Source organism: Pseudochaenichthys georgianus, chromosome 19 (genome assembly GCF_902827115.2).
Source record: "Pseudochaenichthys georgianus chromosome 19, fPseGeo1.2, whole genome shotgun sequence".
NCBI lineage: Eukaryota > Metazoa > Chordata > Actinopteri > Perciformes > Channichthyidae > Pseudochaenichthys > Pseudochaenichthys georgianus.
This window is the reverse complement of record NC_047521.1, coordinates 24,891,710-24,916,365: the sequence shown is the minus strand read 5'-3', so window position 1 is coordinate 24,916,365 and position 24,656 is coordinate 24,891,710. Positions and strand designations below refer to the sequence as shown.

General features: G+C 40.7%; 2 protein-coding genes across 5 annotated transcripts in view; one reads left to right on the top strand and one right to left on the bottom strand.

Annotated features, from left to right (window-relative positions):
- Window positions 1-1,982: 1,982 nt before the first annotated feature.
- lcmt1 (leucine carboxyl methyltransferase 1) lies at window positions 1,983-15,384 on the bottom strand. Its single transcript, XM_034107518.1, has 11 exons — window positions 15,005-15,384; window positions 13,649-13,740; window positions 12,843-12,964; window positions 12,129-12,205; window positions 11,212-11,276; window positions 11,019-11,121; window positions 7,253-7,373; window positions 5,500-5,601; window positions 5,064-5,155; window positions 2,886-2,983; window positions 1,983-2,653 (listed from the first exon to the last, which is right to left on the bottom strand). Exons 1-11 carry the CDS (start codon window positions 15,088-15,090, stop codon window positions 2,631-2,633), a joined length of 981 nt encoding a protein of 326 aa, XP_033963409.1. The 5' UTR covers window positions 15,091-15,384; the 3' UTR covers window positions 1,983-2,630.
- Window positions 15,385-18,320: 2,936 nt separating this feature from the next.
- The window catches only part of arhgap17a (Rho GTPase activating protein 17a), a 44,559-nt gene continuing 38,223 nt past the window's right edge, over window positions 18,321-24,656 (top strand). For all 4 annotated transcript variants that reach the window (XM_071206845.1, XM_034107049.2, XM_034107050.2 and 1 more), the window contains exon 1: window positions 18,321-18,843. In XM_071206845.1, the coding sequence (XP_071062946.1) occupies window positions 18,791-18,843 (53 nt within the window). In that variant the 5' untranslated portion in view covers window positions 18,321-18,790. The remainder of the gene's footprint in view (window positions 18,844-24,656) is intronic.

Genomic DNA, 24,656 nt, shown 5'->3' with positions numbered 1-24,656 from the left:
TTTGACAATAAATACATACAAAAATTAATCCCTGTAAGCCGTGGCGCTGTAAAAATCACGACCAATCATCTGAACCGGCCCGGCTAAAGTAACTGGATGGCCTACCTGCCTGTCAGCCTTCCATCTGTGCACAAGTTTATCTCGTGCCCTCATTGGTCATGTGCGCGTTTGTGTGTGTTGGAGGAGGGGCTCTGTAAGGAAGTCTGAAGGAAGAGGCATATTTTTTCCGGTTGTGTACTTTCAAATTCTAGCGCACTCGAGCTGGTTTCTCCATTCTCACCTTTAACTCTTTTTAGGGTGCAGCTATATGTTTCATTTATTTCAAAGTGGGCCCATTTTAATAATATTTCTTTTCCCTTCAAATGTGCAGAGGACTCCCCAAGTGCTGTGTTTAATTTATTTTAAAGTAGGCCTGTGTATTATTTTTAATTCTCCTTATAAGAGTTCTTTGTTTCTTATTAGAGGTTAACAGTTTCATATCATGTAATAAATAGCCTAATAAATGCAAAAAAAACTGTAGTTTTTGTCTGATATAACAATAAAAAACTATGAAATATGTTTTGCGGCTCCAGACAAATTTTTTTTTGGAAAAATGAGCAAAATGGCTCTTTTGGTCAAAAAGGTTGCAGACCCCTGTACTAGGCCAAAATAGAGTCAAAGAGTATATGAGAGTGAGAGTGTGTTAATTAATATATTTGGCAGTTTGGAGTAAGTCTGTAGATTTGTTTGTGTGTGTGTTTCATGTATAGGCCTCTCACGATAATTGAGTTTGTTGGATACATTTCCCGGAAATTATTGCGATAAACAATAATATTGTTGGCACCATTGTATGACAATTTTAGATGATATATAATAATAATTCAAGTAAATCCTTTCAAACTGCTAGTCACATCCTCATGTAAATGGCAATGTATCGAGTTCATTTTTATTTATCGTACGATAAGTAAATTAATTGCTTATCGCGACAGACCTATGCACACAATAAAACAGTAGAAACAAACACGTGTTTGACTTTCATTAGTGAATGAAACGTTGTGCCCTTTATAGTCTGTGTCCAATATTGTGTATTTGTATATATTGTATATATATCCTATATATATATGCTAAGGTCCCGCTACTGACACGATAGCAGTCATTTAGTGCGCATATGTGTAATTAAACCCATGATATCAAAATCTCACTCGAGCCAGGTACCCAAAGTTGGCAACCCTGAGTTAACTCATGTTATATTGATACTTTAAAAGTAACATCAAATAACAGCAGTGGAGTTGAGGTATAAAGAAGGAAAAAGTCAAGTAAAGTACCAACAATTACATTTCACATGTTAGCAAACATTTTACCCATCGAGTTAGCAGCGTTAGCATAGATAGACAAATGCAATACATTTTCGACTGATTAACTAAAACTCGTCTGAATAATGCTACAAAGCTCTTTTGACCAAAAGAAAACTGCAGATTCAGATGATGATTTTACTATTGCTTCAAAATATGTATTTCTATACCGTTTATCACATTTCAGCATAATTTCTACACCGTTATACAGATTTTTACTTTTTAATGTTGCTATATTGTGGTATATTACAAATGTTTACTTACATGTTTCACATACATTTGACCTACATAGTAATTTATTTTATCTGTTAACGAACATTTATATTGCAGCGACTGTAATGTTATTCATGTTTTCCACAGATATCAATAACGTTTTAGGAGTCTGATTGCAAGCAAACCTTTGCCATATGAGTGATGTAATCTGTTAATAGACATATCAATTGAGGCGGTTTTGAAATCCGAGCTGAATATAAAGATGGATTCTTCCGTGAAGTAATGGCCTTATAATACAATTTAGTTTATAGTTCACACAGTATGACAATAAAGACTTTAACATTCATACAGCTTTTATAATGACGTCAGTTTGTCCCTTCCACTGCAGATAATCAGTAATAATTCTTTATAATAATAAATAAATGGACCGAAACAGCATTACACAAAAAGCCTTTATTCAACTGCTCTTAACCAGCTTTCATCAAAAACTATCTTTCACAAACTAATCCCTCATGTCCTTTTTCCTGCGTGAAACAGGGCGCAAGAATAGAACAAATAATGCGGGAAAATGTAAATGAAGTTGCGATGTATTACATTTCTTAAAGTCTATCCCATGCATGTATGGTATTGAAATTATCCTGGAAGTAGAATTGATGAATAAATAAAACTAAAATGGCACATGGAAAAAACAGAAAAGGCCAAATAAATGACATCTGAAAACATATTTTCATTCATTTTCAACTCATGTGAGCAGGGTTTGAAATCCTATTTTTATATAAGTGCTCAATCACAGACAAAATCTGCCTGTAAACAAATGAATAAAACAAACCTGACCTATTTTACAGTAGAGACACAAACATCTTCACGGTTCTCAGGCAGATCCTTCTCTTATTTTCTGGCACTTAAAAGGACGTTCAACAAATCACATTCTGCTGATGGCGGGAGTTTGACAGCTCCAAGGAGAGGGCTCGATCGAGATAAATCGTACTTCCTGTTTCCCAGTGTCTCCCTCCGTACTTCTTCTCCACTTGTTGATTTTGGCGCACACACATGTAGAGCATGTTCAACAGAGGAGCCGTTCAACACTCAAAATGCCAACTGTGACAGACCTGAGGAAACAGAGCATGACCTGTTCTTGTTAATGACCGCTCCACGCATTCAAACTGGGAGGATGGGTGGGGAAATATAAAACACTTCACACATATAAGTAAGTCTAAGTAAATAAACGAGCGGACAGCATGGCGCCGTAGTGGTCGCAGATGACGCTGAGCTGTCATCATTTCATATTTCCAGTTAACATAGTTTCATTTGAATGGAGTGGTAATCTAAAATGTGTTTTACCCAGTTTGAGTTTGTCCTTGGTGGCCCAGCAGATGCTGTAGTGTTGAAGAAGTTGTTGCAACAGCTCGCGCTCATCCAGGAACTCAAGACGCTCAATTCTGTAAATAGAATATATAATATAAATATGTTAAAGACACCCCATTATGCTTTTTAAGGTTTTTCCCTTTCCTGTTATATAGGTTTGTGTGCATGTAAATGGTCTATGGACTCATTTGTTTACTTCCTAGACATAGTGACATCACTTTGAAACACTTGCACTCCTATTGGCTAGCGCTCCAATACGTTGTACGTGATAGTCTAAGGGGCGGGACATCTCTAAGCGGTTGACCAATCACAACAGAGCCGGCCAGCTAACCAATCAGAGCAGACTGGGCTCTGGTTTCAGACAGAGGGTGAAAAGAGGTGCTGCAGCACAGGCAGTATGAGACAAATAAAGAGCTTTTTGAACATTAAAGCATGGAGACATGTAGAGACACTACATACTGATATACACCTGGACATTAGCAGGAGAGGACTCTTTAAAGTAGAGACACTACATACTGATATACACCTGAACATCAGCAGGAGAGGACTCTTTAAAGTAGAGACACTACATACTGATATACACCTGAACATCAGCAGGAGAGGACTCTTTAAAGTAGAGACACTACATACTGATATACACCTGAACATCAGCAGGAGAGGACTCTTTAAAGTAGAGACACTACATACTGATATACACCTGAACATCAGCAGGAGAGGACTCTTTAAAGTAGAGACACTACATACTGATATGAACCTGAAAAAGAGCTAAATAAGTTCTAAATATTTAATCTGTTCAGAAATGTGATAATTTGTATCAGACTATATACACAGAAAGAGGAACAATTACTTTAAAGGACTGCAATTATGTAGTGCTTTGTTAGTGCACAGGACAAAGGGCTTTATAAAATCGATTAATTGACAACACACTATCAGTGTTACTTTGTAACGCGTTACTGTAACGCTGTTATTTTTGGCAGTAACTAGCACTCTAACGCATTACTTTTTAAATTCAGTAACTCAGTTACCGTTACTACATGGTGCGTTACTCCGTTAGTTTTTTTATATAGTCAACAGCCAGGCGAACAGAGATGAGAACTGTACTTAAGTACAGTACTTGAGTAAATGTACTTAAATACGTCCTGTGTCACATGCGGAGACGGGCTGTGGGCGTGTTTGTGTTGTTTACTAACAAGACTATCATGTCGGCGGCGGAGCTCAAGTCTAGTTTCTCCACCTGGAGATATTCTCACTATTTCACTTTTGTCGAGCACAAAGAAAAGAACGTTTTAGTTCAATGTAAGTTGTGTCCTGGCGGGTCAAAGAGCCTATCTACTGCCCAAACCAGTCATTCACATCTCTTAAAACATCTGCAAAAACAACATGCTGGGACGACGCTAGTAGCTAAGACCACAGAGACTCAGCCGACGCCACTCCACCTCCACCTGCACCGAAGCAACAGCGGCTGGATTTTAACCAAGGGACTGCTAGCCAGGGGAAAGTCCATAAAGCCATTGCACGGTATGTTGTAGAACACATGCAGGCTATTGCTACAGTGGAGTCACCCGCTTTCAGGGAGCTAGTTAGCATGATAGCATGTCCGGGCGGCACACGGCATTTGGGACGGAACACTTTTTCCAACTACCTGGAGAAAGAATATACAAAAATGTAAAGCCAGCTAATATCGATGCTATCCAGATGGCATATAATGCATGTCAAGTTGATCAACAGATTGTATTATTCTCCAATGCAATAACAGAACTGAAATGAAGGCTATCAGGGCATTAATATAATGGGAGCCCTTTTTTAAGTAACTAAAACGTTACTTTTCACAGTAACGCATTACTTTTTGGTGAAAGTAATCAGTAAAGTAACTGAGTTACTTTTGAACTTACTTGAACTAGTAATGGTAACTAGTTACTGGTTTTCAGTAACTAGCACAACACTGCTCACTATACTCTTTAACGTAACCAGAATAGGTTATAAATCCAAAACCCTGCGACACACACTAGTTTATTGATGCTCATAATGTTCTTGTCAGTGTTTGTGTCTTTCTTTCAGTTGTATTAATGCATGGTTGGCATACTTGAAGTGTTTGAGGCTTTTCCCCACTGACACATGACATTATTCTGCAACACTCAAACTTTAAAAATGCACCTTGCCACATCGTCCTGGGGCAGCATACTGTAGACCGTCATCATGTCCAGAGCATCAGACTGCTCCCAGCCTGTCTTAAGAAACCGCTCCCTCTGCAGACAACACAGGCAAATACAGATTTAGATCATATTAACCAAATATCAAGTACGTTTTCGTCGGACAGCCAAAGAGTTTTATGATTCTGATTGGAGGGAAACACTTTTCCATACGAGTCATATGATCGGTTAATGAGTTTAGCTCAATATATAGATACATTTCTTCATGAATTAATGGCCTTAAAATACAATCTTGTATCTTTCCAACGTTAGCTCATGAAATTAATCTTACATTTCAGACCTGACTTACTAGCCTCACTAAAGCCACTCAACTCATAATACTCCTTCAGAAGTTAAACCTCTGAGACTTTTTGTTGTGAAACATCGAGTTTGAAGGTCACCTGGGTGTCCAGAGACTGACAGGCCTCGACCCCTGCGAGGTTGCACTGGCGACGCCGCAGGTTCTCGATCATCACCTGGCCGAATCGATCGCTCATGTTCACCTGGAAACATCGAAAACACACACTTACTACTTTTGTCTATTCAAAGACCATTATATAGAAAACCAAGATACTTGTGTATGGTGAATAACAGTGAATTTTCTTTTGCAGTTTAAAGGTCGCCTATTATACAAAATCCACTTCTTCATGTCTCTTCTACATCAACATGTGTCCCCTCTTCCTCATGTCTCTTCTACATCAACATGTGTCCCCTCTTCTCCATGTCTCTTCTACATCAACATGTGTCCCCTCTTCTCCATGTCTATTCTACATCAACATGTGTCCCCTCTTCTTCATGTCTCTTCTACATCAACATGTGTCCCCTCTTCCTCATGTCTCTTCTACATCAACATGTGTCCCCTCTTCTCCATGTCTCTTCTACATCAACATGTGTCCCCTCTTCTCCATGTCTCTTCTACATCAACATGTGTCCCCTCTTCTTCATGTCTCTTCTACATCAACATGTGTCCCCTCTTCCTCATGTCTCTTCTACATCAACATGTGTCCCCTCTTCTCCATGTCTCTTCTACATCAACATGTGTCCCCTCTTCTCCATGTCTCTTCTACATCAACATGTGTCCCCTCTTCTCCATGTCTCTTCTACATCAACATGTGTCCCCTCTTCTCCATGTCTCTTCTACATCAACATGTGTCCCCTCTTCTCCATGTCTCTTCTACATCAACATGTGTCCCCTCTTCCTCATGTCTCTTCTACATCAACATGTGTCCCCTCTTCTTCATGTCTCTTCTACATCAACATGTGTCCCCTCTTCTTCATGTCTCTTCTACATCAACATGTGTCCCCTCTTCTTCATGTCTCTTCTACATCAACATGTGTCCCCTCTTCTTCATGTCTCTTCTACATCAACATGTGTCCCCTCTTCTCCATGTCTCTTCTACATCAACATGTGTCCCCTCTTCTCCATGTCTCTTCTACATCAACATGTGTCCCCTCTTCTTCATGTCTCTTCTACATCAACATGTGTCCCCTCTTCTTCGTGTCTCTTCTACATCAACATGTGTCCCCTCTTCTTCGTGTCTCTTCTACATCAACATGTGTCTACTCTTCTTCATGTCTCTTCTACATCAACATGTGTCCCCTCTTCTTCATGTCTCTTCTACATCAACATGTGTCCCCTCTGTGGAAAGAGACTCAGAAAGTTTCAGGAACAAAGATTCTCTCTCTTTTTGTCCTGATCAATTTTTATAAAAACCAGTCTGAAAATGAGCTGATCAGATTTTGGCCACTTTATGATGTCATAACGATTTTTTGGCTTGAGTAACCATTAGCCAATCAGCAACCAAGGTAACCCCCCCCCTTATCACCTGAATCTCCTCTAGAGCACCATTGAGTTCTTTCTAACCAAATCTCTCTCAGAGGGGCGTGGGGAGGGGCTCCTTATTTTCATCTAAAGTAACAGACAGAGAATCAGCACTTTGGAAACAGGGCTGAAACAGAGGGGATTATGGGTAATGCTGCAATGATCTGTTTGGTGTTTGAACCCAAACACTTCAGAGACATGTTTTGTATATATATTGATGAAAAACCGTGTAATAGGGGACCTTTAAGCCAAACACTTCAGAGACATGTTTTGAGACCTATAACATATTGATGAAAAACAGGGGACCTTTAAAAGACGTTTGTTTTGTTCACCTGTTCGTAGTTGACGAACATGGCGGTGGGGAAGGTCTCTGCAGCCCAGTGAACGACATTGGAGGACTGCGAGGGCGTCATGTAGACGAGCACGCACTCCGACAGCAGCAATGTGGGTAATCTGGAAGAGCAGCAACACATTTAACCACTGCAACAGTACTAGAAACCAAACAAGCCTCTAAATGTGCTTCAATTTATGTTATCTGGATCCAGATATGCATCAAGGTAAACATAGTGTTAGAACTCTATATTCTCTACTCTATATTTAGCTAAGATAAGAGCCAGTATTAGTAAAACTGTTCATAAATACATTACATTTTGGCTAAGATAAGAGTAAAGTTCATAAATGAATTCAATTGTGGGACAGTGGGATTTTCTTTTAGGGAGTTTTTCCTAGCAAGAGTCAGGGTGCGTTCACACCGGTCTTGTATAGTCCGGTTGAATCGAACCCTGGTGCGTTTAGCCGCTTGGTGCGGTTCATTTGGGTCGGTGGGAACGCAGTCCGAGACCTCTTAAGTGAACTAAACAACCGGACTCTGGTCCGCTAAAAGAGGTGGTCTCGGAGCGCTTGCTTGCGAACTCTGGAGCGGTTCATTGCTGGTGTGAACGCAGTCCGCACCAAAACATACGAAGCGCAGTATTTACAAGAACGCGGATGTCTTCAAAAATCTTTAGCGAAAGAGTCTTTCAAGACATCCGCGGTTGTTTAGTTAAAGAGTGAAGCAGAATGAAGTGTTGAACCGTGTCGTGTAAAGTAAAAATTCTCCGTCAGCTAAAAGTAAGAACACCTGTCGTCGGTGAAACACCTCTCCTCTGCAGAACGTCTCTCATTATGTTATATGTTTTTTAACCCACGTTTTCTGATTATATAATCATATGCGCGGGCCGCTAGTGTCTGTTGATCTCCAGATTAACAGCAGCATGGGAATAACCTGCTGAAAGTGCCGATGCTCCATGGCGGAGGCTTCGGTAGAAATTGCCGAGATTTGCGTTTTTACCCCCTTAATGTCTGACCAATGGTTGAACAGCATTTCCGAGCACATGACTTGTGATTAGTTTAAAGTTTATAGTCCGTTTGAGTTTTGCCGTGTGAACACAAACCGAACCTTCTGAAAAATGAAACAATGTAACAAACGGACTATTAGGTGTGTTTGTGTGCTGTACAGTCGATACAAACGTGTTAGTTCAGATATTGTTTGATATAAATCATATGTATTTGATTAGCTGGAATGTTGCATTGTTTAAAACATTAATGGCTCAGGAGAGACAGTAAAGCCATTTCCTTTCCACTGCATTTTATTGAAAGATCTTACTGATTAGCAGACAAGGAGACCTCTATAATCTATGACCTTAAAACGACTTGCACTCAAATCTATTTGTTTCCCAGAAGTGTATTACACCTTCACAACATTAAGTGCGGGAAGGCAAAAAGTGATGACCCGCACTTTAAAACAAAGACTAATAAAAAGGCCTAAACTCACACGATCACATCCGGCAGCTTCCTGAAGAAGAGAGCTCTTAGTGAAACTTCCAATAGATAGATTAATGCACTACAGTGTGTTAAGGGATAGGACCAAAGAAAACATCCCATCATATAAAGAAGGATGTCTCTGAGTCTGTCTCCAAGTACTACAACAAACAAGTAGCTCTGTCCACCGACAGCCATAAAATGATACTCCACCTAAAACCTTTATTCTTTTTTTAACTCAATATCAAAACAGTCTAGTTGGTAGTTTTCTCCATTGCAAATAACTAAAAGTAAAAGTGAATTCAAATAGTTTGTACAATGGTAAAACGATCGCAAACCTGATTAAATACATGGTTTGCAAAACATGCTACCCCTCTCCTCGAAGAAGCACATTTAGTAATATTTTAGGATGAGTGTTTGATACTCAAAACATGCAGTGTCCGGGGTGTTTCCTTTCAAATCAAGCTCCTCACGTCAAACATTACATCTGCATTTCAGCCTTACAGACACTCAGTGGAGTCACTGTGTTATCTAGTGTTACTCAACAAGAGGTAACACAGAGATACGCTCCAAGTCTTGGATTTCTAAAGACATGATGGGGAAACTAACTGACAGGGCGCAGTGGGCTGTGCGTTGGATCATCAGATCAAGGGGGCTCTCCTGTTCGAAAACCGCCACTGCGTCAGGCAGGTGTGTCCTTGGGCAAGACACTTCACCCGAAGTTGCTCCTGTGGGTATTGTCCACAGTACATGTATGTAGTGTTGTCACGATACCAACATTTTGGTTTCGATACCAAGTCAAGAATTGTGATTCAGATTCTTTTTCGATACTTAAAAAAAGGGAAACAGTCTTAAAAGTAATTATTGTGCTTTATATTTCACACCAGAACCACATTGGTAAGTTAGCTAAAAAGATAGCCATATTAGACAGTTATCATTGCCATTAATTGCCTCGGCAAACTACGAAAATGTTCATTTGTCACAAAATAAATTACACTGGTTTGACTTAGATTTGAGGGCATGGGCTTGAGCATGATGTAATTATGTTATCTATCACATTCGCTAACCTGTCTGGATGCCGGTCGGCGAGGTGCTTAGCCTAGTTTGATGTGTTGGCTCCCTTGGTTTGCAGGGATCTAAAACATGTCTCACAGACAGGCCTCGTGGTGTCCGTAGGCTTGTCCTCACTGTCAGAGATATCGCTCAAATACTTCCAAATTTCGCTTCTGGCTTCTTCTTTGTCAACAAGCCGAGGCGCAGCGGCAGTTGCACTCCCACTTGCAGCCATGCTTCTCGCTTTCTCACATGCTCTGGCAGCTAGCGCGTGCACGAGAGAGGGGAGGGACTTAGAGCGTGCTTGAGAGAGGGGAGGGACTTAGAGCGTGCTTGAAAGGGGAGGGACTTAGAGCGTGCTTGAGAGAGGGGAGGGACTTAGAGCGTGCTTGAAAGGGGAGGGACTTAGCGCGTGCTTGAGAGAGGGGAGGGACTTAGAGCGTGCTTGAGAGAGGGGAGGGACTTAGAGCGTGCTTGAGAGAGGGGAGGGACTTAGAGCGTGCTTGAGAGAGGGGAGGGACTTAGAGCGTGCTTGAAAGGGGAGGGACTTAGCGCGTGCTTGAGAGAGGGGAGGGACTTAGAGCGTGCTTGAGAGAGGGGAGGGACTTAGAGCGTGCTTGAAAGGGGAGGGACTTAGCACGTGCTTGAGAGGGGAGGGACTGCAGGCACGGCTGCAGCGAGTGGAAGCAGAGCGCTGAACACACACAGCTCTTATTAAAACTGCGCTTTCTCACCGGAGTACTTTTCCCCGTCATTCTTAAAGTACCGATACTAATGAAACGGAGGAATCGTAAAGTTTTTAACGGCAGGGTATCGCGGTACCTTTCAAGTATCGGTACACCGTGCAACACTACATGTATGATATCAATGTGTACTTGATGACTTTGAGGTGTGAAGATGGGCGGTGTGGCGCAGTGCACTGTGCAATGTTTATCAGATCAAGGGGGCGAAACCCGCTGCCGCCGCGTCTGTAAAGCCGTTGTGTCCTTGGGCAAGACACTTCACCTGAACTTGCTCCTGTGGGTATTGTCCACAGCACATGACCATGACATGTATGTCTGATATGTATGTGTAAGGAGCGCTTTGCGAGTCATTGAAAAAGCGCTATAATAAATATAAGGATTATTATTATTACTAGAGTGAGTCTTCTTACATCAAAAATAAATCCTAAAGTTGAATCATTTGCTCAGTAAGAAGCGTGATATTGGGATGAAACTAAGAGAGGAAATGTATGAATTCACATACTCTGGATTAAGCTGGAATTTCTTCAGTTTCTCATCCAGATTAGAGATGTCTCTGAGGTCAGCTCCAATGATACAGTACCGGTCTGAGTCCAGGCTGTGGGCATCTGAAACACAAACAACATATTGTGAAGAATATATTTCTGACCTAAAATACAAAATATTGGTATGGAATGAGTGTATGTATTGGTCATTACCTAGCAGTAAGGAGTCCTGTTGAGTGGGTTGTTCGATGAGGGGTTTTGACAGGGGTGGCTTCGTCCTAATAAATAAATAAAACCGCAATTAAATTCATAAAGTGCGGATCACCAATAAACTTTGAGCTGCACTACAATAACACATTTTACAGGAATACACTATCTATATCGCTAAAAAGCAACACGAAGCACCATATGTATGTTCAGATTACTAGTCTATATTATTACATTTCATTACATTGCATTTAGCTGACGCTTTTATCCAAAGCGACTTACAATAAGTACAATCGACCAGGAAGACACAACCTTGAAGAAAACAGAATCATATAAGAACATCAGGTTTCATAGAGCCAAGTATTTCAAGTGCTACTCAACTGGCTTTAGATAAGCCAGTCCTTTATTAGTATATAAGTGCTCTGTTAGCAGTTCTTTGTTAGTCATTCTATCGCTCGAGGTGGAGTCGAAAGAGATGAGTTTTATAATCTATATAATCTTTACCTATGTAACGACTCATTCCTCACTATGTAGTCGAATAAAACAGCCCTATACATTCTTTGGTTAAATGATGTGAAGCTTATTGTGAATAATGATAGTCATTTTCTACACATAATATACGTTATGTTATATAAAATGCAATCTTGCATACATGTAATGAGAACAGTCTTAACACACTGGATTACTCTGAACAGTTTTAAGTGAAGCTCTGCCGCCCTCTACAGTCTTTGACGCCACATTGCAATACCAAAGCCAGAGAAGGGAATACAAACATCACAGTCGTGCTTCCTAATGTTCGTCCTCACAAAGACCGCCGTACTAACCACCTAAACACATTTTCCTTATTGATATGCATGTAACATTATATTTTATAATCTTCGTAATCTGATCTTCAAATGATAATAATAGCATGGTTGTCTTACTTGATATTGTGTATTTTTCTGGCCACAACTGTTGGAAAGTCAACTTCAAAGAATTTCCGTGGCATGAGGTTTTCATCCTATAACACACACACCACACACACACACACACACACACACACACACACACACACACACACACACACACACACACACACACACACACACACACACACACACACACACACACACACACACACACACACACACACACACACACACACACACACACACACACACACACACACACACCACACACACACACACACACACACACACACACACACACACACACACACACACACACACACACACACACACACACACACACACACACACACACACACCACACACACACACACACACACACACACACACACACACATTAATTAACACACATTAATCTGTATACTAAAGTTACAAATAAATGTTTCTGATACAATAATATACATTCATTTTAACCCTTTAAAAGACACTGTCCCTTTTATCTTTATGAATAAAAAACAATATATATTTTTTGAGCAATGTCAGACTATTAAGAAATCTCCCACTTGTTACCTTTGGATAAATATTTCAAAAGAGAAAGCCTAAAATGTCCCTAAAGCCGGGTTAAAGGGTTAAACTAAATACATTTGTGCTATACAGAGTTGAAAGCAACATGAGAGCAATGGGGAGTCACATTTCGACCAGAGTTTAGCACTGAGCCCTGATGCAAACCTTGAGTCTCCAGAAGGTGGTGTCCAGCCCGGCTCCCAGGTTGATCACCTGACAGTCGCACTGCGTCTTCCTGAGGAACGCGTCCAGGAGATGGTTCACTCCCTGAACACGGGCATAGTAACCTGTTGAAAGAGAGAGGGGGATGAGCTAATAACAACACATTAAGAAAGACATTTCTCAGACCCTCTCTGGCTTTGAATTGGAGCACGCACCACATCAATCAATCAATGTTTATTTATATAGCCCAATATCACAAATGTTACATTTGTCTCAATGGTCTTCACAGTTTGTGCAGAATATCAGAATGACAATACGACACCCTCTGTCCTTAGACCCTCACATCGTACAGGGAAAAACTTCCAGAGAAAACCCACAGTTTAAAGGGAACATGGGCGAAACCTCAGGGAGAGCAGCAGAGGAGGGATCCCTCTCCCAGGACGGACAGACGTGCAATAGATGCCGTGTGTAAATCCAAGAGATAATACATTTTACAGCATATAGACCGAATGTTAGGAAATGCATGAGTCTCTAATAAGAAGATGAATCCACGAGGATGTCAACAATCCTGTGGAAGCCATCAGGGAAGCAGCATGACGAGACCCAAGGCAGGACCGCAGAGACAGGTTCAGCCACGACCCGAAGTCCAGGACTCAGGATCCAGGAGTCAGGATAGAGGATCCAGGACACACGACCACAGCAACAGGATCAGCCACGACTCAGGATCCCGGCGTAACGACATGTTCACTTAGCTAATGAGTTACTTCCAATTAAGAAAACAATGTGTAAAATGAGAGTTTATGGCTCACCTCTGTTGATTTCAGGGGCCTTCCGCTCCCCTACAGATCTTACAAAATACTGTATATAAGGATCCTTCCAGTAGCTTTTACTGGAAGCAAACCTAGAACGCAATTAGACATTTGATTAGTAGATGGCATCGATGATTAGGTATTAGTATTAGTAGTATTATTATTTATTCAATGTACCCCCTTGAATATTAACACTAAGGAGGATCAAGAACTGGCTCTATTGATCTGTCGAATTTTAAACCCCTATTATTATTTTTTGTGTGACTAAGTACATAAGATGATGGATGGATGGACTTTTATTAATCCCTCGTGGGGAAATTGTTTCTCTGCATTTGACCCATCCTAGTGTTAGGAGCAGTGGGCTGCCATTTTGAACGGCGCCCGGGGAGCAGTGTGGGGAACGGTGCCTTGCTCAGGGACACCTCGGTAGCACTTGGTCTTGAACCGGGACTTGAACTGGTGACCTTCCAGTTGCCAAGCCAAGTCCCTATCGACTTCACCACCACCGCCCACCGTACATTTACGTACTCAGGTATGTATTTAAGTGCAATTCGAGATAGGTGTACTTTCCATAAGCATTTCCCTTTCATGCAGCTTTATGCTTCTGTTCCATACGATAAGATAAGATGGAGCTTTATTCATCCCTGTGGGGAAACGCAGTTGTTTAGGACATGCAGGACTTTTACCTCACTACACTTATCTGACATTGTTATCCCCTTCCTGTCCAGTGAAAACAATGTACCTCCAGATGTGCTGCTTTTGCATATTCCTGATAAACTGAAAGATAAAGTGTTTATTGAGAAATGTGAAGTTTCCTGAGCTCATGAGAAGATTACTTTTAAGAGACAACAGACATGTGATAATCTTATTCAGTATGATGTGATTTAAACCAACATGATTCAAATGTAGCACAACCATACACATCTACAGCAGTACCATTTACATGAATGCGTCAACAATATGAATCCAATATTCAAATATAATGTTGAAACACTGACAGGGAACATTATACTTCACAATGCATTCCTTACTTTAACTACCTTTGGCTCAAGGTTTGAGATGCAGGACTATTACTTGTTACATAGTACGTTCAAAGTGTGGTATAAGTACTTTTAGAGGATCTGTATATTGTTGTTCTACCACTGTTCAATGGTCTGATCCATATCTCAGACCACTCCCATGATAAACCATATGCATACAGTATGCGCAGTGTCAAAATGTTGAGAGCCAAGGAGAACATTTAGCAATAAGCCACGTTAGTTAATATTCGTGCATACGCATTATATCCTATACTACTCACCTATTAAATGGCCATTGCTTGCATGTTAAATAATGAAAGCTGCTGCAGCACGTTACCTTTTGCAGATGGTTGCATCGTCACAGGTCGCCCTCACTGCTTCATCAGAAGTGTCCGAGTCTATGTAAGGCTGCCGAGCTGCCATTAGCTATTCTTGTCCTAAAATTAACTTTTTAACATTAAATCTGTAAGCGTTCACCAGCTCGTCCACAAGGGCTAACTTAGCCACAAGCTAACTGGCTAGCTCTTTTTTGACAGGTGGGGCTGTTTAATAAAAACGAGGAAGAAGAAGAAAAAAGCTGTGAACGTAGTCGGGTTGCTCAAGTACTTTCGTATAATAAACAATGTATTAGTTGAATAACAATAAGCGATATTTAACGAGGGAGTAATATTTTGCAGGCTAATAACAACTCGCAGCAAGAAATGAATGAGCACTTCCGACCAGATGGTAAACACTTCCGGTTGATATGTTCAGAATAAAAGAAACCCTGCAAAAGTAAACAACAATGAAAATGTATGAAGTAAACCCCAATTTCACTTACAGTAATAAACATTATTTGTAGAATCTTTCACACAAAATGCTTTACTCTTTGGGAATATAGAATACAATTATCATGAAAATAAGGTATAACTAATGGACAATTACATTACAAACAAGGGTTATTAAAGAAAGATAAACGGAATATATTGAAGGCATAACATGAGATAGAAAATAAACAAAAGGAATAATGTTAATAATTCTAAAATCAGTAGCCATAGTGCCCATATTTGCAGCAGGCGTACATCAACCCTCTCTGCAGCATCAACATGAAAGCCATATTCATACCACCACTGCACCATCCTTGAAAAACATTATTTCTTGAGTTTTGACAATTTGAAGTCTTGAAAAGTATGTGCTTTATTTTCAAGTTTACTTTTTTTTTTTCACTAGGTCAGAAACCAGAGGAGTTGAAGTCCACCGCAGAGGTACAACTTTTGGACAAAATGTCCTCTCCGTTAAAGGCAGCTCATTGTGGAATAGCCTCCCAGCTGAGATACAGGATTGTCCCTCTCTCAATAGCTTCAAAGGTCAACTCAAAGAATGGTTGAGAAACAGACGCAATCACCGCTAAATGCACTTTAATACAGGGGTATCTCCTCTTGCACTTTAGGTAGCTCTTGTATCTTCTCTTGTACTTTATATGCCGTTGCTGCTATATTGTATTACCATGTCATAAATACTTGTGTATGCCGCTCTTGCTCTTTCGCACTTTTTGCATATATCATGTATTTTTTTTATGCTATGTTTGTAAAATGTCTTTTTCAGAAAAAAAAATGTTTTATGTGTTTTATGTGAGGGGCTCAAAGCTAAATCTGGCATATTTACGCTTGACATATTTTATTGTTTTTAATGTTCATTAATGTGCAATGTCCCCGCTAAATAAAGGCTGTGGCTCAGTGGATAGTGTGCTGAATTTCGAATCAGGGGGTACTAAGTTCGAGTCCCACTGCATGCATGTCGTTGTGTCCCTGGGCAAGACACTTCACCTTAAATTGCTCCTGTGTGGATTGTCCACAAATGTATGTAAGTCGCTTTGGATAAAAGCGTCTAACAAGTGACATGTAATGTAAACAATTAAAAATAAAACATGTTTCCAGTCCCATTCACATTTTTGTTGTCTTTTCTGTTTCTATATTAGTGGTTGAGATTTGTGCACTCTCTGCATTATAGGATTCTTAATCTGATGTTCTGTGTTTTGCACTGAGCCTCATCTTTTGGTTAGATAGAGGCCCGGTTGATTATTATCCTGGAAATGAGGCACCACAATCAGCCGATCACTTTCATCTGTTTCATTCTGGAGATTGGTGAATACAGCCAGGATGATAAAAGTGAAACAATGTCTCGCTTTGAAGAGTTTTAAAAAGGGGGATTAACAAAGGGGGGAAACAATAAAATGGTGTTTCCATCCATTCCCATGTGAAATATGGAATCTAAGGCACTGTGCAACATTTCCTCGCATATGTTGTTGGGGGGAAATCCTGCTATTATAAAGCCAACGTCATTGAGGATGTCACTCAGATAATTGAGATGTTCTTTGTGGCATCAGTGTGTCTGAAACCGGCAGCATGTATAAAAAGAGAAATACTAATACTAATTAGCATCTATTTAGATATCAATAAAGGTGAGAGACCATTCAGCTGCAAAGATCTCAGCTCTGCTCTCATGGAGAAACAAAGTGCTATGTGCTTTGTGGACTGTTAAACATCATGGCTGTACACAACATGTGTTTTTACAATAATGTCTTAAAGCTGATGTTGCAATATTTAAATTTAGATTGACATCCAGCTGAAAGGCATCATTAACTGTGACTTCAATCTGATAGAATCATAATGCATTTGGCCTCTGAAAGACGCCTGTCTGAGTCATTTGAATGCTATCAGTTACCTAAGTTGAGTAGGAGTCCGTCTGCCTTATTGCCTTCTCAGCAAAAAGGAAGTGGGGTTTTACTAATGCTGTTTCCAGTCAAATGAATTCCCTGGTACTTTACCTTTAAAACCATCGGATTTAAAGGAAGACAATTTAGCATCGGTGCAGTACTCCAACATCTGCATTTTTATTAAAAGCACATTTATTGTATTGCATTAAAGGCTGTTTTGAATCAGTGAAGAACTCAAAAGTCTGTTTTTTTAAATAAAAGTTGTTTCATTTTGTAGTAGAGGCTTTCTAACAGTAGTTGTATGTCATTGTAGTACAGGCTTTTTGCATCAGTCCAGAGCTCCAAAGTCAGTATTCTTTTAATAAAAGTCGTTTTGTGGTTGTTGAAGTACAGGTTCTTTTGCATCATTGCACAGCTAAGCACCTTGAATTGCCTTGTGTTGAAAGGTGCTATATAAATAAACTTGCCTTGCCTTGCCTGTCTAAAAAGTCAGTATTTTTTAATAAAGTATTTGTTTATTGTAGTACACTCGTTTTTCATCAGTTAAATACTCAAAGTATGTTTTTTCTTATATACAAGTTGTTTAATTTGATTGACAGGCTTTTCTACATTAGTTTAAAAGCACTATAGGGTTTTTGCATCAAAAGCTCCAAAGTCAGTATTTTTGTTGTCATTGTACAGGCTTTTTTGCATCACACTGCTAGAAAGTCAGTATTTTTCATAAAAGTCGTTTGTTTTGCATCACTGAACCCAAAAGTGTGTTTTTTTAAATAAAAGTTGCTTAATTATTTTTGCAGAACAGGCTTTTTTTACATTAGTTTAGAGCTCCAAAGGAATTTTTCGTCCTAAAAGCACTTTTATTTTGTTGCAGTACAGTCTTTTTGTGCACAGTGCAGGGCTCCATATGTTCTCCAGTCGATGTCCAGGGGGAGGTGGTGCTCCAACGTGACTTCCTGCCGCCCTCCTCCCTCTCTGCGCGGGCAGATGCAGAGGTGAGCCCCGCTGCTGCTGCTGCTGCTGCTGCTGCTGCACTTCACTCTGGGAAAGAAAAAGCGGCCGACGGACGGATTATCAGCTCAGTAACAGTTAGCTCGTCGGCTAACGGGTCAACACCAAAACAAGCCGCCGAGGGGGAGCCATGAAAACCCTCCAGTGAAAGTTACGCACGGTTTACCCGAAGACTTTAATGCACGGAAAGGCACAAAAAAGGAGGATCCCGGATCATGCCTTCGGGAACGGGAAGGCTAGTTTAGGGGCTAGCGAGGCTGCAAACTATATTTAATTGGCTTTGAATGGCTCCTGCTTGTGTTCTCCTGTCATAGCGACAGTTTGGGGAATTACAAAAGAAAGGGAGAGGCCCTTCATGACAAACCAAAAGCCCGGATTTAAAGCGTAATTTGGGAAGAAAAGCTACCAAAGGGACCCAAAATGAAGAAGCAGTTCAATCGGATGAAGCAGCTCGCCAATCAAACAGTTGGCAGGCAAGTATTCAAGTCACCGCTGGTTAATGCTTATGGGAAAACTAGTTAGCAAACACACTTTATTCTGCTCTTTTTCCATGCTTTTCGATTTATTTTAACCCCATACTATTCCTTAACTTGCTTTCTATCAGTTATGCAGATGTGGAAGAAGTAATTTCATCATCTACTTGAGTAAAAGTAGAAGTACCATGGAGTACGAATACTCTGTAATGAGTAAAAGTCCTGCAATTATGATGTTACTCAAGTAAAAGTGCAAAAGTATTTGCATATAAATATACTTACAGTACCAAAAGTAAAAACACTCATTCTGCAGATTGACCCAGTTCAGAATCACCTATGATATTGGTTATAATTATTGGTGTGTTTATCAAAGATGGTAAAGGTGGAACTAAATGTGATTACTTTATTTACTGCAGGGTAGAATGTGAATTTACCTCAGGTGTAACTAAAGTCTGATTTAAGTGTTGATTATGTTGTTTACCTTTTTAAGTACCTGTAGTGGAGTAAAAGTACAAAGTAGCATACCATGAAAATACTCGTGAAAGTACATCGAAATTGTACTTAAGTACAGTACATGAGTATACATCTACGTAGTTACATTACACCACTGCAGTTATGACAATGCAATGTTGTAACAAGAGAACATATTAGTTTTCAGACTGAATGAATCCATTGCTTTTAAAGCCAGACATGCAGGCCTGCAGACAGTTAAACTGGATGTGGGAAAAGCTGTCCTTGATGTGTGCAATCCAACCAGATGTCCTCCTGAAAAGTCTGAATCAGCCATCTGCACATTAGCACCGTCTGCCTGGGAAATAAACAGCAACAGCGAGAAGCCCCATGAGTGTGCATTTTGCTTTCGGTCATTGACCCGCCCTGAGCTGAGTCACTTTCTTTCATTATAAGGTTGTATTCTGCTGTCAACATCTGTTGTAAAATAGCTTACATGTCTGACGTGCTTTGGAAAACATACAGTAAGAAACCAATTCCTACTTTTGGATGATTTTACAGTATCTATACTATCAATATATCAGTGGTTGAAGAAGTACTCACACCCTTCACTTAAGTAAAACAATAAATAGTTTGGTCTTAAAATACTACATTACAAGTAAATGTACAAAAGTATCATCGGCTAAATGTTACTTAAAGTATCAAAAGTACACTTTTAACTGTATTACATTTTTGTAGAATATCATTTTGTCCTGTTTTTATCCCTAATGTATACATTTAAGCGCATTTTAAAGTTGTAGTTTGTGAATGTGGAACCAATTGTAGATACTGAGTTGATAAGTAGCACAGTACTGCATTATATCATATCAGCATATCATGTGTTTTACATTCCTCTCCTACAGTTTAGAGCTTTCTTAGAAATACTGATGCAGTAAAGGGTTTTCATTGTACCTCTCTACTGTATAGGGATTGAGTTTACTTTGTAACATTTGCAAACTTGACAGTCAAATATGCTTAATCTAGATTAAAAGTAGAGATGCAGCAATACTAAGTCAAAAAGCTTGATGTCAAAGTCGGCCAATCTCATATCTGATACCATTATTTTAATAAAAACAATTCAGTACATTTATATTAACGTATGTATTTAATACATCCTGTTTTACAAAGGTCAACCCTAATGTTGCCGTACACATAACAGATCATAGTCTCTTCTACCTAGTGAAGCATACGCCTTATTCATTCTAAATAACAATGGGGTTAGCCAACATCCTAAACCAGGGATTAAAAAGGTCAAATAGATGCATCCAAATATTGGCAGGTAAAATGTTTCATTATTGATGACGTTTTAAAGCAGATATTTAGCTGATAACAGACCGTAATTCATGAGTTTATAAAGGTGTGTTCCTGGTCTTTGCTGCACTGTCCATGTCCGGCCTCACTTGCCCCCTGAGCAGCTGAGGGAGGGGGGAGAAGGATTTACAGGACTCACATCCTGCAGCAGTAAATGTTTAATACTCTGCACCATAGCTTTCACTCTGTGCTGATAAAGAGGCAGGAAGAGCCTTCTCCATTTGTGAAACTCTAGCCGCTCCGCTTCGACCAGACATCAAACTTAAAACATATAAAATAGATTAATGCTCCTAAGTGATGCACAATTGTCTTTCTGTCTTCAATCCAAAACTTCCCTCTCTCAGAACTTCTAACAGACGGCAGTATCTAAGCCATTAAGATAATACATCCCAACAATGAGGAGGCATTCTGCAGCTTATTAAGTAATACCACAGTGTTCCTTTGTGACTGAATATTCACAGCAGCAATAGCTTCAGCATGGCCTTGTGTTGACAGGGGGGGGGGCAAGTTAAGCCAGAGGATGTTTTCATCATGAGGGCCAATGTGTGTGTGTGTGTGTGTGTGTTTGTGTGTGTGGTACCTCAGGCAGACACCGCATGTGCACCAGAGTACTGGATGGTACCAGATAAAGCCAACAACAGGCTGGAAACAATATTGTGTCAACGCTGAACAGGCATTATCACCACATAGAATATAGTTTTCTACGTTTAAAAAGTGTGATATATTTCCATGTTAAAGGTCCCATGTCGTGCTTTTCCGGTTATTACCCGTCCCCTTGTGTGTTATGACGGTGTTTCTGCATGTGAACGGTCTGCAGAGTCAAAACCCCTCAAAGTACACCCTGCAGCGAGTAAAACTCTAACACAGAGAAGACCTGTCTGCTGCCCCAGAACGCCTCGTTGGAGATTTCTCTTTTTCCATTGTTTGCTTCCTGGGTTCTGTGACGTGTGAACTCCCAGATCAACAGCAAATGACCGGATTGGCCCAAATGGACCAATCCACGGAGCCCCTCCCACACCAGGATCCCTTGGCTAACTAACAGGGCGTCCCATTGACTTGCATAGAGCTCCCTGGTTGGTAATAGACGAGTTGGGATGGCGGAGAAATGCTCTCCGCAGACCCATTCTCACAGCGTTATAAACCTCTTTCTTTCTCAACATCAAGCCACACTTATTGTTTTGACTTCGGCTGTGAGTGTTTGTGTGTGCTCAGGATAAGTTTCGCTGTATCGCCGACCCGGAAACCTGTCCGCTCGCAACGTCCCGACCAATCAGCACACTGGGCTCACAGGGAGGGGGGGGGGGCAGGAGCTCCAACAAGCCGTTTAGGACAGAGAGTGAATACACATACGATACAGAGATGCTGTGAGAAACCAATGTGATTTTGGAAAATTGAACAATTTAAATCTATTCTAGTAGACCTCAACAATGGAACTATGATCAGTAGAAATGGCCATGACATGGGACCTTTTAAAGGAATAGTTTAAACTCACAAATGACCTATTGTATATCAATTACTTACCACTTGTTTTAAAGGGGCCTTTTTATGCTAATGTTCCTGTTCATATTGGTATGTAGTATGCTGCAGCTCCTCTTTTCACCCTCTGTCTGAAACCAGAGCCCAGTCTGCTCTGATTGTGATTGGTCAACCGCTTAGAGATGTTCCGCCTCTTAGCCTATCACGTACAATGTGTTGGAGCGCTAGCCAATAGAATAACGTGAGTGTTACAAAGTGATGTCATTATGTGGAGGGAACTTTGGGAGTTTAGCCTTTGCAGACCATTTACATGTACACACACACACACACACACACACACACACACACACACACACACACACACACACACACACACACACACACACACACACACACACACACACACACACACACACACACACACACACACACACACACACACACACACACACACACACACCTACCTATAACACACTACAGGAAATGGAAACCCCTAAAAAGCACAACAGGGCCTCTTTAAATGACTGATAGTTTACATGATAACACGGATAACACACATTATTTGTTGGCAGGATATAAGTTTCACTTTTTTGAGCAGTCATTTTTTCTGCTTCACTGAGTTTCGTTTTCCCTCAAATTCCTAGTTTGGCTCGATACTGCGGAAGATTCGCTTGATCGTTTGTGTTTTATGATTCTTCGCTCACAAACTCATTGCCAGTTATTGAAATGCATATTTTCATTTTCTCGGAAGTCTTATTTTTAGGATTGGCTTTCAGAGATAAACAAAACGTTGCTTTCTCTTTCATCTTTAAGTGAAAACACGAAGGAGCTGCTCGAAAAAATAAATCATCAGCGGATAAAATAAAGCTTTATTTATTGATGTCAAGATGGCTCTTCATCAGGAGTGCAAACATTTAAATCTCCTGCTACTTTACAGCTGGAATACTCATAACCTCCTCATTGCAGTGCACAGCAGTAATTTAGAAGTGGAGAGAGTGTAATGCAGAAAACAGACGTGTGTGTGTGTGTGTGTGTGTGTGTGTGTGTGTGTGTGTGTGTGTGTGTGTGTGTGTGTGTGTGTGTGTGTGTGTGTGTGTGTGTGTGTGTGTGTGTGTGTGTGTGTGTGTGTGTGTGTGTGTGTGTGTGTGTGTGTGTGTGTGTGTGTGTGTGTGTGTGTGTGTGTGTGTGTGTGTGTGTGTGTGTGTGTGTGTGTCTTGCTTTTTTCGTATGGGTTTTTTCGTACCGTATGCCCTTCTTACCTGTCAGCATTTGGCTCGGGGCGAGAGGCGAGCATACTCTGCTTTGGCCATTAACTTTTTGCCCTGTTTGTGCATCTGCAAAATATCTGGAGTTTGGAGGCCCTCTGCGCTGCCCCCTGGGTTCCTGTGATTGTGTGCGAAAGGCAGAACAGTGTGTCCAGCAAGCAGCCGCTCGGAGGAAGTCTCTCCTTCTTCTTCTACAAACAGGAAGCTGCCTCCCGGAGACACACCGGTGGTTTCTAGAGAAATCTGGGGAGAGATTGATGTGCAGAGAGGGTGAAACTGAGGTGCAGGGAGAAAACAGCATGTGACATGCCAGGGAACATGACTGGAAGGTTTTTGTAGAAGCTTTTTTTAGTTGGCTATCTTTGAACTCTCTGTCTGCAGGTTAATGATAGACAGGGTATCAGAGGCAATACCTGCGTAAGGTAAACTAACAATCACGCTCTAGCCTCCAACAATGAGGTCAATATTCAGCGTACATGAGATGTTTGAGAGTGTGCATTTGTGATCGCCCCTGACTGTCAGGAGAACAGCCTTTTGATAAGTTATTTAAGATAAGATTTGATAATCTGTGTTTTCCAATCAAAGAGTGAGGACAGAGGCTGTTTTTAAGGGGGGGTTTCAAAGGTAAAAGGTACGGTAAAGAGGAGGAGGGGGACTTTAAATCAGACGACCCTGCAAAAAAAGTGCCGCAAAACACAGCTGAGTTTCTTTTGAAAGTTGAAGTCCAAATTCTCAGTTTGCTCAAGTGATTTTAGCTACTGGAATGTAGTTGAAGTCACTCGACTGGTTAGTTGAGATGTTTATGTTGAATGTACACTTCTGGAGCTGCAATGATTTTTCAGTTTTAGTCAACACTTATAGTTGAAATATCACAAAGACCCGACCTTGGACTGTGAGAAACTTGTTCCAACAAATCTTCTAGTTTCATCATACAATCCTTTTTTGATATCAACAACAACAACAACAACCTTCTTACAAGTAGTGTTGTTGTGCAATCTAATGTGCATCTATTGTGTTTTTAAAGTCCTCGATTCAGTCAGGAGGGAGACGTTTTGGAAGTTTTCCCCCGTAGGGATCCACAAAATGTCACTGTTGAGTGAACCAGGATAGGTGACTCTGGGCGTTCCCCTGAGTCTCCGGGACAAAGAGGTGCGTCAGCTGGGAGCCTTTGTGGTTCTGCTAGTGTTAGAGGAGACCAGAGGCCTGTACTACGAAGCAGAATTTTCGCTTAGCCGGCTAACTTCAGGGAAAACTCGGGGTTTCCGGTCCTAC

Excerpts from the sequence above, each read along its gene's own strand:
- lcmt1 (XM_034107518.1), bottom strand. The coding sequence starts at position 15,090 with ATGGCAGCTCGGCAGCCTTACATAGACTCGGACACTTCTGATGAAGCA. Across the intron at positions 12,206-12,842 it reads CCACCTTCTGGAGACTCAAG|GATGAAAACCTCATGCCACG; the intron begins GTTTGCATCAGG and ends TGTGTGTTATAG. Across the intron at positions 7,374-11,018 it reads AAATTCCAGCTTAATCCAGA|ATTACCCACATTGCTGCTGT; the intron begins GTATGTGAATTC and ends CTGCTCTTCCAG.